Below are 15,846 nucleotides of genomic sequence, written 5' to 3'. Positions count from 1 at the left end.
ATGTGAGATAATGTTTGTGTTCTAAATATTTGTAGTTTACTTTTAAGTAGTTAACACAGTGGTTTGCATCATGACATAAGTGTCAATTCATGTCAGTTTTAAAAGTGGTTAAGTATACATACTACAAACTCTTTTCATCTCAACATGCTGAGTATTTTTAAGCTGATACTTCTCACGATAGTCCTGTAAAGTAGGTCAGTATTATCTCAGGTGTATGTAAAGAAGAGGAAAGAGAGTTGACTGTGAGTCATGGTCGGGTACCAACAGTTTGGTTTTAATAATCCTAGAATTTTGTTCACAGACATCTTTTTAACCTCAGGCTGTTTGGGAAGGCCCAATAGAATTTTATTTCCAAGGTGTCTTTCTTGTTTATATTTAATTTCCACTTAGTCCTTGTAAAAAGAAACAAAAAGAGAAGTTGGCCACCAAGAAGCTTGTATCTTTAATTTACAGGTTGAATACCACATCTGATCAAGGTGTTTTGATTAAAGGTGTGGAGAAGCAGTTCCTTTACATCTTTAAAATCATTAGATGACTGTTTGTCAGCTGACAAAAAGGCTTTTGTGCTTTTTTGGGTATCATAATCTGGGGAAAAAGAACACCTGATAATTGGAAGATAGATTTTTGCCTTGAAATTTACCTCTTGTTCTTCGTTCCTTTATTTCCTCGAATTACTTACTTCTCGTGAAGTCATGGAGTTAGCAGACATTTACGGAGTGGTTAGACTGCCAAGTCCCACGTTTGTTCTAGACGCTGCCAGGACACAACATGCTCAGTGCACAGCTGCCTTTTGGTAGTTGATAGGCCAGGTGGGAATAAGGTGTGTTCCTGTGAAGCTTTCACAATGCAGTTCCCCTTGTGCCAAGCGAGTGATCGAGGTCCCAAGCGTGTCCAATTTAGAGTTGCGGTGGAGACTTAGGTCTAAGTCGGGTCACCAGCAGTGCTGAATTCTGATTTCTAAGAATTTTTTTTCCACCAACACACATATGAAGTTCAAGTTTACTGCAGATTTGTGAGCTTGCAGGAGGAGTGAGCTTTACAAGAGCTTTACAAGGTGCCAAAGACAGGGCACCTTTGGTAATGGCGTCAGTGCTCCAGGGATGTTTCGTGATTTTAGTAAGTCCGCCCTTGAATGTTTATGTTGTAATAATGACTGCCTTGTCTGGCACTCTTGATGAACTCTTGTCTGGCTTGGTGATCTGTGATCTGGACTGATCAAGGATAGGTAAATGGTTCTAAATTTATCAGTCTGGATGGGGTATATCTTGTCAGCTGGTGTTTCAGTGGTTTAGGAGCTACTGCAATCTTCGAGTAAATGCCCTTTGATGGCATGTAATGTTGAAATCTTCGGCAGTTCTGCAACGGATATGGTCTCATATCCTTACAGATTTAAAATAATTTTTCTCTAATTATTCAGATATGTTTTTCAATTTCTATTATACATAATTACTAACTAACTCAGAGCAATTGAAGTTGTTATGTGAGTGATTTTAGAGTGTTAGCTAACTATGCAGACAATATAATGAATAAGAGCATGGACTCTGGAGCAACTTATGGGTTGGAATCAACTCGCTGGCTGTGTGATTCTGAGAAAGTTGCTTAACCTCTTTGTGTCTCAGTTTTCTTAGTTGTAAAGTGTGGATAATGTTAATAACATCTACCTATTAGGACTGTTGTAAGGATTTAGTAAGCTGTATGTCAGTCAGATGTTTGGAATAATGTCTGGCTGAAAGTAAACATTTAATTAGTCCTAGCTATTTGGAGAAGGCAATGGCAACCCACTCCAGTACTCGTGCCTGGAAAATCCCATGGACGGAGGAGCCTGGTAGGCTGCAGTCCATGGGGTCTCGAAGAGTTGGACACGACTGAGCGATTTCACTTTCACTTTTCATTTTCATGCATTGGAGAAGGAAATGGCAATCCACTCTAGTGTTCTTGCCTGGAGAATCCCAGGGACGGGGGAGCCTGTTGGGCTGCTGTCTCTGGGGTTGCACAGAGTCGGACACGACTGAAGCGACTTAGCAGCAGCAGCTATTATTACTGCTAGGCCTCCCAGGTGACTCAGTGGTAAAGAATTTGCCTGCCAGTGCAGGAGACACAAGAGACGTGGGTTTGATCCCTGAGCCAGGAAGATCCCTTGGAGAAGAAAATGGCAACCCACTCCAGTATTCTTACCTGGGAAATCCCATGGACTATAGCCCACCAGGCTCCTCTGTCCCTGGGATTGCAAAAATTGGACATGACTTAGTGACTAAACAACAACATCATTACTTCTGGTAGTAGTAATTTGTCTTAACATATTCTATTAGAAAATTTTTTTGATCCTGCTATTCCAGCATATGAACAAATTCATAAATTAATTACATATATGTTCAATTCAGTTCAGTTGCTCAGTTGTGTCCTACTCTTTATGTCCCCATAGACTGTAGCACACCAGGCTTCCCTGTCCATCACCAACTCCCTGAGCCTGCTCAAATTCATGTCCATTGAGTCGGTGATGCCATCCAACCATCTCGTTCTCTGTCATCCCCTTCTCCTCCTGTCTTCAGTCTTTCCCAGCATTAGGGTCTTTTCTGATGGGTCTGTTCATCCCATCAGGTATCCAAAGTATTGGAGCTTATTCTTTGGCATCAGTCCTTTCAGTGAATATTCAGGACTGATTTTCTTTAGGATGGACTGGTTGGATCTCCTTGCAGTCCAAGGGACTCTCAAGAGTCTTCTCCAACACCACAGTTCAAAAGCATCAATTCTTTGGCGCTCAGCTTTCTTTATAGTCCAACTCTCGCTTCCATACATGGATACTGGAAAAACCATAGCTTTGACTAGATGGACCTTTGTTGGCAAAGTAATGTCTCTGCTTTTTAATATGCTGTCTAGGTTAGTCATAGCTTTTCTTCCAAGGAGCAAGTGTCTTTTAATTTCATGGCTGCAGTCACCAACTGCAGTGATTTTGGAGCCCAAGAATATAAAGTCTGTCACTCTTTCCATTGTTTCCCCGTCTATTTGCCATGAAGTGATGGGACCAGATGCCATGATCTTCATCTTTTGAAAGTTGAGTTTTAAGCCAGCTTTTTCACTCTTCCTCTTTCACTTTCATCAAGAGGCTCTTTGGTTCCTCTTTGCTTTCTGCCATAAGGGTGGTGTTATCTGCATATCTGAGGTTATTGATATTTCTCCCAGCAGTCTTGATTCCAGCTTGTGCTTCATCCAGCCTGGCATTTCAGATGATGTACTCTGCATATAAGTTAAATAAGCAGGGTGACAACATACAGCCTTGATGTACTCCTTTTCCAATTTGGAACTAGTCCATTGTTCCATGTCTGGTTCTAACTGTTGCTTCCTGACCTGCATACAGATTTCTCAGGAGGCAAGTCAGGTGGTCTGGTATTCCCATCTCTTGAAGACTGTTCGACAGTTTGTTGTGATCCACACAGTCAAAGGCTTTAGTGTAGTCAGTGAAGTAGTAGTAGATGTTTTTCTGGAATTTCTCTTGCTTTTACAATGATCCAACGGATGTTGGCAGTTTGATCTCTGGTTCCTTTGCCTTTTCTAAATCTAGCTTAAACATCTGAAAGTTCTCACTTCATGTACTGTTGAAGCCTAACTTGGAGAATTTTGAGCATACTTTGCTAGCGTGTGAGATGAGTGCAGTTGTGCTGTAGTTTGAACATTCTTTGGCATTTCAGTTCAGTTCAGTCGCTCAGTCATGTCTGACTCTTTGCATCCCCATGAATCGCAGCACGCCAGGCCTCCCTGTCCATCACCAACTCCCGGAGTTCACTCAAACTCACGTCCATCGAGTTCGTGATGCCATCCACCCATCTCATTCTCCATCGTCCCCTTTTCCTCCTTCCCCGAATCCCTCCCAGCATCAGAGTCTTTTCCAATGAGTCAACTCTTCGAATGAGGTGGCTAAAATATTGGAGTTTCAGCTTTAGCATCAGTCCTTCCAAAGAATACCCAGGACTGATCTCTTTTAGAATGGACTGGTTGGATCTCCTATACATAAATAAATAACTGTTAATCATTTTTATGGGTTCTCTTAACTCTGTAGGATGTAATAAATGCTACATATATGCAGGGGAGGGAGGTGATATAGGTTAGGGATGTTAAGAGAGACTTATTTTGAGTTTTGAAGGACAGTCTGTTTTATTTTTCATTTTTTTTTTTTTTTGGCGGGGGGTGTCTTTTACCTTACTGGTCCCAAGAAAAGTACCTTAGATACATTCAGGAACTCTGTAAAAGCTGCTTTTCCACACGTGGAGATATATACATGTATCTTATCTCTACACCATGGTTTACATTGCCTCCAGCATTCTGGTTCAAAATTGCAAAGATGAGGGAACCAAATGAGGCCACTGTGGACATTGTGGCCTACCGGGGGTACTTAGTGATGCTCCTAGAGGACTTGAAGTGGTTTGCCAACATGTGGACAGGTGATACGATCTTACCACAGTTTCAGAAAATAGACTACAATCCATTGATACTGAGTCCAGGCTGTCACTTTAGGCTTCCGGTTAGCTTTGATGGAGGTGAATCTTTGGACAAGAATATCCATGACCTGAAGAAAGGTAAGTGGTTTTCTTTCTGCATTCTGCAGTTGCCTAAGAAGCAATCACCCTGGAGTCTGAATTTATCTGATCCTTGTTTTACTTATTTTTAATGGCCTCTGTCACTCAGGATGCTTTTATCTGCAAGTAGCAGAATACTAAACTAAATGTGGCTAAACAATGAGTGAAATTTCTGATCTCAAACCCAGAAAGGTCTATGGAGAGGTACAGGGCTGTTAGAGCAAGGGCACACTGACGCCGTCCAGCCGCCCAAGCAGCAGGTGCTTCTCACCTTGCTGTTCTGCCATCTTCATTAACTGTGCTGATCACACTTGGGCTTGGCCCCTCATGGTCACAAGGTGACTGCCAAAGCTCTAGGCATCACATCCCCACACAGCTGTGTTCAGAGGCAGGCAGGGAGGGGAGTTGCTTGTGTCACCTTTCACAATGCGGAAAATCTTTCTCAGGAACCCCCAGCATACATCATCTTTAGTCTCATGGGCCAGGCCTGATAAGTGAAATGAGAATCATCTGATTGGTTTAGGGCCCATCGCCTAGGCCTGGGGAGGGCCCAGTAGCCGTGAGGGTTCTGGTGCAACGAAGAGGGGGACAGTGGCTGACAAGTAAGCAATACATAGTGTGTGATTTCATATTGCGTGCAAACTTGTTTCTTTGAGCCATTCAGTCTATGTTTTGCTCTGTGTTATGATCTGTAGTTCCTTTTATGAACTCAACACCCTCACATCTGCTTTTAGAACAAAAATGGCTACTATCATGAGGCAGGGCTTTCTCTGTAGTATTTATTATATGATATATGATACGAAATTGTGTGTTTCTGAAAAATTAGTATCTTATTCACCTATGTATTTTAGTGCTAAGCATCATGTGGTAGGCACATAGTGTAGGTAATTTATTAAATGTATGCAGTGCTTCATGGGTTTTATTATTTAGTTACGTTACCATGCTCTGTGTGAGCTCTGGGAGATTGCTAGGGTTAGGTCAACAAAGATTAGAGTGATTTGTGTTTAAAGAAATTCGCTGAATTTCAAGGATGAAGGATAGAAGAGTTTACTTGAATGTTCTACCCACCCTTCAATTTTTCATTCTTCCCTGAAAGTAACGGAAGCGCTTTGGTGACACCTTTAGTGTATGCAATGCAGAGACATTCATGATGAACAGTGTCTCGTCATTCTGTCCCACGCTTTCACTGAGGGTATCATTCAGACTGGCGGGTGCCTGTCTTCTTTCTTCTTGACTGTTCTGATTCATTATAAAGCATTTCAAATGGAGGGGGATTCATCTTTAGGTTTTATATAGGTTTTGTAAATAGCTTTTTTTTTTTTTCCTTTCCCATGCTGCATGACTTGTAGGATCTTAGTTCCCTGAACAAGGATAGAAGTTGGGGCTTCAGTAGTGAAGGCACAGGCTCCCAACCACTGCACTGCCAGGGAATTCCCAATAGCTGCTTTTTATATATGTAAATTGACAAAATGTGATAAGGAGTGGGAAGGGGTGGACCAGAGCAATGAGCGATATTTCTCTTTCCCTCTGCCTTCTTTTCCTTTCTTCCCCTCCCCCCCGTCTCTCTTTCCCTCTTGTCTCTCTTTTCCTCTCTCTCCCTCTCTCCCTCTCTCTCACATGCACACACACAATTACCAGACATAGGTTGAATGGAGGGGAGAGTGTCAGTTCATTTCACCCAGCGCTGGGCAGGACCCCTGACCTACAGAGTTTTCTCTTCTTTATTTCATGAGCTCAAGAAAAACTAAACTCTTATTTCATCTCCTCACTGCTGTCTCTGTTAAGGCATGTAATGAATACCATTTAACTGACCTGATTTAGACATTTTGTGTCAGAAAAACGTCTATTTCAAGTTTGTCCACAATTAAAAGGAACAGTTAGCTTTGGCAATGTTGAGAAGACACACGTTGCAGCCAAACAGTGCTGTCTGGAGCTTTCCTAGAACTCATCCGTACGTGTCTAGCTGAGGAGGGCTTCAGGCTTTAGTGCCTGTGGATGAAACCGACCAGTGAAAACATTTTGACAGGGGAGACTGGAAGGAGTCAAAGACTTCAAGATAGAGGGAATCTTTTCTTCTGTTTTCAGTTTAATTGCCTGTCTTCTGTCCCTTCCTTTGATTGGATCATCACAGTGAGGCCAGAGCCAGCAAGACAAGAAGAAGCCGTGCTCTTTCACTTTTGCTGCTGTTCTCCTTCCCTTACTGCATTCTTGACTCTGAATTTTATGCCACTGCTCTGTGTAATTTGCATATTTATATAAAGTACTGGGGCGCTTTGACTTCCCTTATGCTTTTATGCAGAATTTTTTTCTGGTCGAGATTGCATGGCTACGCAGGCAAGTCAGGCCTATGATCAGGCACTTACTATGTGGGAACGAATGGACGGTTTCCTTAATAAACTGCCCATCAAATTGGCAGTTCACCTCCAAATACACCTAGACGCCTTAGCTCACTCTGGAATCAAAAGTAACTTCCAGATGTATGAAAGACATACATGTAAAAAGTAAAAGTACAAAAATAATAGGGGAATGTATTTCGAACCCTGGGACTTCTAAAGTGAGACAGGTGGTTTAGAAGCCATAAAGTAAATGACTTGTATGAACATAAAATTTTTTCTATAAGGCATTTGTAAACAAAATGGCAAGTGGTAGACTGGGAGAAACAATTACCACAAACTACCAGATAAAGATTTCATATTTGTGATATATCAGGGCATCTTCAAATCGAAAAGAGAAACCATCCTGTAATAAAATGAACATTTTACAGAGGAGCACTTGCAGATAGCCAACAAATATATGCAGATATGTTCAGAAAAATTAAAACAAGATAGCATTTTTTTTTTTTTCAGCCATCTGGTTGACCAGAAATTTAAGAGTAATATCCACTGCTCACTGGTCTTGGAAAAGGGGCAGTTGTGTCCTAATTGAGGAAGTATGAGCTTCTATAATCCTTTTGTAAATCAACTGGCTGTTTTTAATAAAATTTAACATGGTCATACCTTTTGAATCAGCAGTTCCATTTTTAGGAGGCTTCCTTACTCAAAAATGTCAATATATAGCATAAGGAAATATTTCTAGGATGCTTATTGCAGCAGTGTTTTTAATGTCAAAATATCAGTATCCGCTTATTCATCCTCTAGGGAATAGTTTGAATTATGGATAGTCATGAGATAAAGCTCTAAGTACTGTCTTGACACTGTTGACTCACTAATTATTTCCAGCCTCAACTTTACTGAATTTCAAGCTTTATGTCCACTTAAAATCTTCACTTAGATGTATAATTGGCATCTTAAATTTAATATCCAAACCAAACTGATTTTTTCCCCTTAAACTTCTTCCTTACCTTGTTTTTCTGTTTGTAAATGGCAGTTCCATTCTTCAGGCGAAAAACTTGAAAGTCATCTTTAATTCTCTGCTCCGTCCTCCTTTCCTCTCACTACCCTGTGTATTTCCTACACCTCCCCCCTCCCCCCAGCACTTCTTATTTGTATTCCCTGCTTTGTTTTGCTTCACGGTTTATCCCTATCTGATATACTATATTCAGAATTTGTTTATATCCCCCTCATATTTGTTTAGGGTCCATGAGAGTCATAACTTTGTTTTGTATCCCCATTATCTAGAATAATTGCACATAATATATTTTTATATTAAATATATATTAAAATATAATATATAAAAATATATTGCACATAATAAATGCAATATTTACTAATTATTTTTTGAATAAATGACTATACTTTGACAAGAAAGAAGTTACTAATTGTGTATAGAATCTCTTTTTTGTATAAATAAAATCAAGCCCAAACAACTGTATACCTCTCGTTTTTCCTTCCCGTGGCTGGTATGTGGGATTCATTTGTAGACAGCTGCAGCTATCAGACCTTTGCTTGGTGGCTGTGATGATGTGCAGGTCTTCACATGTGAAGGACCTGAGACAGAAAGGTCTCCCCTAGAAATCTGGCCTGCTCTATCCTGCATCAGGTTCATTGGGTTTGCTGTTGGGGTCTGCAGTGTTCGTGAGTCAGTTGCAAATACATTGTTGGTGCTATGCTAGGGACGTAAATACATTGAGCACGGATATGCTGCGGTGTGTTAGTTCCTTTACCCAAGTATGTCTGAAGCTGCTTTCGTAACCCGAAAACTGTAAGTATTCCGAGTGAGAAGCACGTATGATTTCATCGGTAGTAGATTATTGCTATGACAGCCTGCTGACTAAAGTTTGAAACCATTCCCCACCCTGAGGTATTTTTGTTCTTTAATAATAGCTTTATTGAGATATGATTCACATGTTAAACAGTTTACCTACTTAAAGCATACAGTTCATTTTTTTTTTAATTATGTTTGAAGAGTTGTACAATCAAGTTTAGAACATTTTAATCACTCCATAAAGAAATCCCATACTCATTAGCAGTCACACAGCTCTTTTCCCCCAACCCTTAGCCCTAGGCAACCACTAATCTACTTTCCTGTCTCTCTAGATTTTCCTGTTCTGGACTTTTCATGTAAATATAATGGAATCATTCAGTATGTGGTCTTCTATCATTGGTTTCTTTGAGCATGTTGTTAACAAGGTTCATCAGTGCTTTAGCATGTATCTGTACTCTGTTCCTTTTTATTGCCAAGTAATATTCCATTGTATAAATATACCACATTTTGTTTCATCAGTTGGTTGACGCTATGGACATTTGTGCACAAGTTTTTGTGTTAGTATAGGTTTTCATTTCTCTTAGACACATACTTTGGAGTGAAATTGTTGAGTTATAAGATAACTCGATGTTTAGTCTTTTGAGGAGCTGCCAATTATCTATATTGTCCACAGTGGTGGTTGAACCATTCTACATTCTTGCTAATAGTGTATGAGGGTTTGAGAGTTTTTTAAAATGCAAATCTGTTCCTAAGAGTGCCTGGCTAATAGGATTGTTGTGGAGATAAAACATATAAAGCACTTAAAACAGTTCCTGGCACATAGGAAGCAGTAAGTGCTGGCTATTTTACTGTTACTGATACAGTGGGTACTCCATGTATATAACAAGTTCATAATCAATGCAGTGATTCCTTTTTTTTTTAATTGTGGTAAAATATACATAACATGAATTTTACCGTCTGAGTCATTTTAAGTATACAGTTTGGTGGTATTAAATACATTCCTAATGTTGTTCTATTATCACCACCATCTATCTCCAAAACTCGTTACTTTGTAAAACTCAAACAGTAGCTCTTCATTTCCTTCCCAAGCCACCTACCCCCAACCACCACTCTATTTTCTATCTCTATGAATTTGAATACTGTAACTATATACTTCATATGATCTATATTGTAGCATGTGTCAGAAGTTCCTTAAAGCTGAAAAATAGTCAGTCTATGATATACTGCATTTTTTTATCCATACATCCATCAATGGACATTTAAGTTGCTTTCTCTTTTTAGCTATTGTGGTACCTCCGAGAGCATGGATACACCAATCTCTTGGAGACCTTGCTTTCATTTCTCTTTGGTATATACGTGCAGGTGGACTTGCTAGATATTGAATTTTGATGGGGGCTGCCATACTGTTTTCTGTAGGGGCTGTCCCATTTTACATTCTCACCAGTACTGTGCAAGGATTCCAATTGCTGCATATCCTTACCAACACTTTTATTTTTTAATATTTCTGACAGTAGCTGTCCTAATGAATGTGAGGTGGTATCTCATTGTCCTTTTAATTTATATTTCCCTAATGACTAGTGAGGGCTTCCCGGGTGGCTCAGTGGTAACGAGTCTGCCTGCCAGTGCAGGAGACATGGATTCGGTCCCTGGGTCGGCCAAATCCCCTGGAGGAGGAAATGACAACCCACTCCAGTGTTCTTGCCTGAAAAATCCCATGGACAGAGGAGCCTGGTGGAACTACAGTCCGCAGGTTTCCAAGTCAGACATGATTTAGCGGCTTAGCATACATGCAATGATTAGTGATATTGAGAATCTTTTCATATGTTCACTGGCCATTAGTATATGTTCTTTGGAGAAATGTCTTAAGTCCTTTGCCAGTTTTTGAATTGGGCTGTTTTTTGTTGAATTTTAGAAGTTCTGTATATATTTTGGATATTATTCCCTCATTAAATATGTCAGTTGGAAAAATTTTCTCTCATTTTGTGGGTTTCTTTTTGACTCTGTTGATAGTATCTTTTGATGCACAAAATATTTAAATTTGTCTCTTTTTTTCTGTTTTGTTGTCAAAGGTAGTGTTGTAAAGCTTTTCAGTGCATTGTTTCTTAATATCAGAATCACATGGGCAATTTAAAAAGGAAGAAAACAACAACACCAGGTGTCTGTTCTTCTTCCCTGAATTTTCTGATTCTGGAAGCTGGGATTGATGCAGGTATATGTATTTAGAAACATACACTGAAACTTCCTGAGGGCTTCTGCTGCTCATTTTCTGTTGTGAATCACTGCTTTAGAGACTCGACTCTGACTGCTTACTCCAAGAAGCTTTCCCTAGGCCCTCTCAGGCTGATTTTGTTACTCATCCTTTGTCCTCTCACTACGTGCTTTGCACATTTTTGTCTTTGGACTCACACACTAAATGTAATCTTTACGTCTACTATTATAGACTTTGGGTCACTTGGAATGGGTAGGTGAATGAATAAGGAACTAGCTCTTTATTACTCAGGGCACATCTTGGATGTTACCTCTTCCAGTGAGCCTTTCCTGACTCTCCCCTGCCCTGAGGCTGGATTAGATGCCTCTCACGTGGGCTGCTTTTAGCAGTTTGTGCGTGTGTCTTTCATCACACTGTGCTGTAACATCAGTTCATATAACTTGTTTGCCTCTAGTCAGAGTGAACTTGAGTGCAGAACCAATCTTGTTTATTTTCTGATCCCTGATATCTAAAAAAACTTTGAAAAACTCGTACTTTTTCTGGTGTACTGTATTTTTAACAGCTCTAAAGCTGTAATTTACATACAGTAGGATTAACCCATTTTAAATGTGCAATTTAATGAGTTTTGAAGTCATGAGAATCAAATAACCACCGCTGTGGTCATCACACAGAATGGTTTTTGATCCACCAAAACTTCTCTTATGCCCTTTGTAGTCTATTCCATTTGCACACCAACTACTTTCCCTGTATCTGCTTTTTGTCCCCATAGTTTTGACACACTGAGAATTTTATGTAAATGAAATCATGCATAAAGTAGGTTTGTGTCTGGCTTGTTAGAATAATGATTTTGAGATTCTTTCTACATTGTTGATTCAGTGGTTTGTTTTTGTTTGCTGAATATTCTTTGTTACAGACATGACATTGTTTATCCATTAACCAGTTGATGGACATTTGGGTTTTTTTCCAGGTTTGGGCTCTTTTGAGTAAAATTGCTATGAACATATGAGTACAAGTCTTTGTGTAGATACGTGTTTTCATTTTTCTTGAGCAGTTTCCTAGAACTGGGATTGCTGGTTCATATAGTAGGTATATGTTTGACTTTATAAGAAACTGTCAGTATTCCAGTGACTGTGTGATTTTCATTTATCCTCACAGTTTATAAGAGTTTTAGTTGCTGCAATTTCTCCCCATCACTTGGTGCCATCAGTCTTTTTAATTTCAGCCATTCAAATTGATATATAATGAAATCTTGTGGTTTTAATATGCATTTTGCTAATGAGGAACAATCTTGAGCAACTTCTCATGAGACTATTTTTAGCCATTTGTATTGAGAGTCCCTTGGACTGCAAGGGGATCCAACCAGTCCATCCTAAAGGAGATCAGTCCTGGGTGTTCATTGGAAGGAATGACGCTAAAGCTGAAACTCCAGTACTTTGGCCACCTCGTGCGAAGAGTTGACTCATTGGAAAAGACCCTGGTGCTGGGAGAGATTGGGGGCAGGGGGAGAGGGGGACGACAGAGGATGAGCTGGCTGGATGGCATCACCGACTCAATGCACATGAGTTTGGGTGAACTCCGGGAGTTGGTGATGGACAGGGTGGCCTGGCGTGCTGCGATTCATGGGGTCGCAGGGTCAGACACGACTGAGCAACTTAACTGAACTGATGTCTTATTTTTGGCAAAGTATGTGTTCAGATATTTTGCCTGTTTAAAAAAATATCAAATTGCCATTGGAGGAGAGTAATAAAGACTCAAATTGCATTTTCTACCTACCAGGCATTCTTTTAAGAGTTTTACTTGAATAAATTCATTTAATATTCACTACAGAAAAATCAAATTGCTTGTCTTACTTTTGAGCTGTAATCATTCTTTATTCAGCATGCAAGTCTTCTATCAAAGAGATCTTTTGCAATATTTTCTTTCAGTCAGTGGTTTTCCTTTTCATTTTCTCAATAGTGTCTTTTGAAGAGCAAAAATTTTATTTTGGTGAAATCCAGTTATTAGTTTTAGCTTTTATGATTCATGTTTTCTGAGACCTAAGACTTTTGCCTAACTCAGGATTATAGTGATTTTTCTCGTAAGTTTTCTAATTCAGATTTTATTGTTTAGCTCTTACATGTAGGCCTGTGATCCATTTTAATATGGTCAATGTTCAGTTTTTGCTTGTGGATATCAAGTTTTCAGGACCACTGTTGAAAAGACTATATCCTACTCTGAATTACTTTGGCACCTTTGAAATCCAATTGGCCGTATGTGTGGTAGTCTATCTTGAGACGTTTTATTCTTTCTATATGCATGTCTGTCTTTAGTTCTACACTGTTGACTACTGTATCTTTTTGGTAAATCGTCAGAGTATGTAGTGCAATAATATAAATCTTGTAACTTTATTTTTCTTCTTCTGAACTGTTTTGGCCATGCTAGGTCCTTGGCTTTTGCATATAAACTTGAGAATCAGCTTTCCAATTTCTATCAAAAAGCCTGCTGGGATTTTCCTTAGGATTACATTGAATCTATAGCTCAATCTGGGGGGAGAATTGATATCTTAATGATACTGACTGTTGTGATTTATGAACATGGTATATTTTCCATTTTGGGGTCTTTAATTTTTCTTGGCAATGTTTTGTACTTCTCTATACAGCTCTTGCACATAGTTTTTTCCTAATTTATAATATTTTGAAGTATTTTGAAATAATTTATAATCTTTTGTAGTTTATAGAAATATGGTTAATTGTTTGTGTATTGGTCTTGAATCACCTTGCTAAATTCTCTTAATAGTCCTGGTTACGTTTTCTGTAAGCTCCTTAGAAATTTCTACATCAATGATAATGTCTATAAATCAAGTCAATTTTATTTCTTTTTTCCCAGTCTGTGTATGTCTTTTACTTTCTTGCCTTATATTACTGAATGGACTCTAGTCAGTGAAAGAGGTTATAAAAAAGGACATCCTTACCTTGTTCCTTTTTTTAGAGGGAAAGCATTAGTTTTTAACCATTAAATATAATGATTTTCTATTAAAAAATATGACTTGAATTTTGTTAAATGCTATAGTGAATCTATTGAGATGATTGTATTATTTTTCTTTTTTCTCTTTTCATTTTTAGCCTTTAAAGTGATAAATTGTATTGATTATTTTTGACTGTTAAACCAACCTTAGACTCATGGACTAAATCGCACTTGGTTGCTTTTGATTTCTAAAAATTTGATAAGGATTTGTGTTCATAAGGATTATTGTTTCCTTTTCTTGTAGTGCCTTTGGTTTTGTTTTGTGGGTCATGGTATCCTTATAAAATGAGTTGGGAAGTGTTCCGTCTTCTGTTTTCTGGAAGCGTTTGTCTATATTATATATAGGTTTATTATAGGTTATTATCTTTTACTTAAATGATTGCTAGAATCACTAGTTAAAGCATCTGAGGCTACAGTTTTCTTGTGTGGACATTTTTAAATTACAATTTCAAATTTTAAAAAAGATGTAGTACTAGTTAGATTATCTGTTTCATCTTAGATGAGTTTTCATAGTTTATGTCTTTTAAGGAATTTGTCCACTTCACCTAAGTTGTCAAATTTATTGGCAAAAAATAGTTCATAATGTTCCCTTATTATCCTTCTCATGTTTGTAAGATTTGCTTTTCTGATATGGGTAATTGGTGTCTTCTCTGTTTCTTGATTAGACTGGCTAGAGGCTAACCTCTTTTATTAATATTTCAAAGAAATTTTTATTTCAGTCATTGTTTTTAATCTTTCTTGGTTTTCTCTGTTTCATTGATTTGTGCTTTTATATTCTTAATATTTCCTTTTGTTTACTTTGTGTTTAATTAGCTGTATTTTTATAGTTTCTTAATGTAGACATTTAAATCAATGATGTGCCATTTCTATTTTAATAAGCATTTCATGCTAAAAATTTTCCTTTAAGCATCACTTTAGGTGTATTCCACAAGTTTTCATTGGATGTTTTTTATTTTATTCAGTTCAAAATATTTTGTAATAGTTTCTCTTATTTGACCTATGGGTTATTTAGAAGTGGGTAGTTTAACATCCAAATATACAGGAATTTTACTGATTTTTTCAGTTAATGATTTCTAGTTGAATATTCTGTGGTCAGAGTACATACTTTATATAATTTCAGGCCTCTTAAATTTATTCAGATTTGTTTTATGGTCCAGAATATGGTCTATCTTGGTAAAATACTTTGTGTACATTTGAAAAAAATGTGTATTTTGCTGTTGATGGATAATGTTTTATAATGTCAATTAGATCAAGTTGGGTGATAGTGTTAAGATCTGCATATTTATTGATTTTGTGTTTACTTGTTATAATTTACTGAGAGAATAGTGGTGAAATCTTTGACTGTCATTACTGATTTGCTTATTTCTTCTGACTCTTTGAATTTTGCTATATGCATTTTAAAGCTTTGTTGGTAGGTGTGCACACAATTAAGATTGCCAGATCTTCTTGAGTAATTGTTCCTTTTAACATCATGAAATATACTTTATCCCTGATGATATTCATTGTTTTTAAATCCACCTTGCCTGGTATGAATATAGCAGTTTAGCTTTCTTTTGATTGGTGTTAGCATGCATATCTTTCTCCATCTGTTTATTTATTTTTTATTTTTCTATGTGTTTATATTTAGACGTTTTTTTTTTTTTTTTTTTTTCTTTTTTAAAGACTGAATAGAATTGGGTCTTGCAATCAATCTATTTCTATATTCTGATTTGTGAGTTTATATACACCTATGTTTTTAAGAGAAAATGGACAGAGGGCTATAATTCCATAGATTGATCTCAGTGCAGGGACGTTTTGCCTGCTGTGATAAAACTTTACTCAGTCTATAAAAGCAAGTGGGATTAAGTGTGTTTATGAAGCCTCTCCAGAAGCAGCTTGTCTTGTGTTGTGATTACACAGTGATACTGTTTATAAGGTGGC

The 15,846-nt window shown here is 38.0% G+C and overlaps 1 protein-coding gene across 8 annotated transcripts in view; it reads left to right on the top strand.

Moving 5' to 3' along the window:
• HERC3 (HECT and RLD domain containing E3 ubiquitin protein ligase 3) overlaps window positions 1-15,846 on the top strand; it is a 144,006-nt gene that overhangs the window by 19,829 nt on the left and 108,331 nt on the right. Inside the window, exon 1 of one of the 8 annotated variants that reach the window (XM_044946349.2) lies at window positions 10,784-10,923. The exons of the other annotated variants lie outside the window; for them this stretch is intronic. Within the exon in view, the coding sequence (XP_044802284.2) occupies window positions 10,833-10,923 (91 nt within the window). The 5' untranslated portion in view covers window positions 10,784-10,832. Of the gene's footprint in view, window positions 1-10,783; window positions 10,924-15,846 lie in introns of those variants that run through there. 8 annotated transcript variants of the gene reach the window in all.

This window comes from Bubalus bubalis, chromosome 7, assembly GCF_019923935.1.
Source record: "Bubalus bubalis isolate 160015118507 breed Murrah chromosome 7, NDDB_SH_1, whole genome shotgun sequence".
Lineage (NCBI taxonomy): Eukaryota > Metazoa > Chordata > Mammalia > Artiodactyla > Bovidae > Bubalus > Bubalus bubalis.
This window is presented reverse-complemented; position numbering and strand designations above follow the sequence as displayed.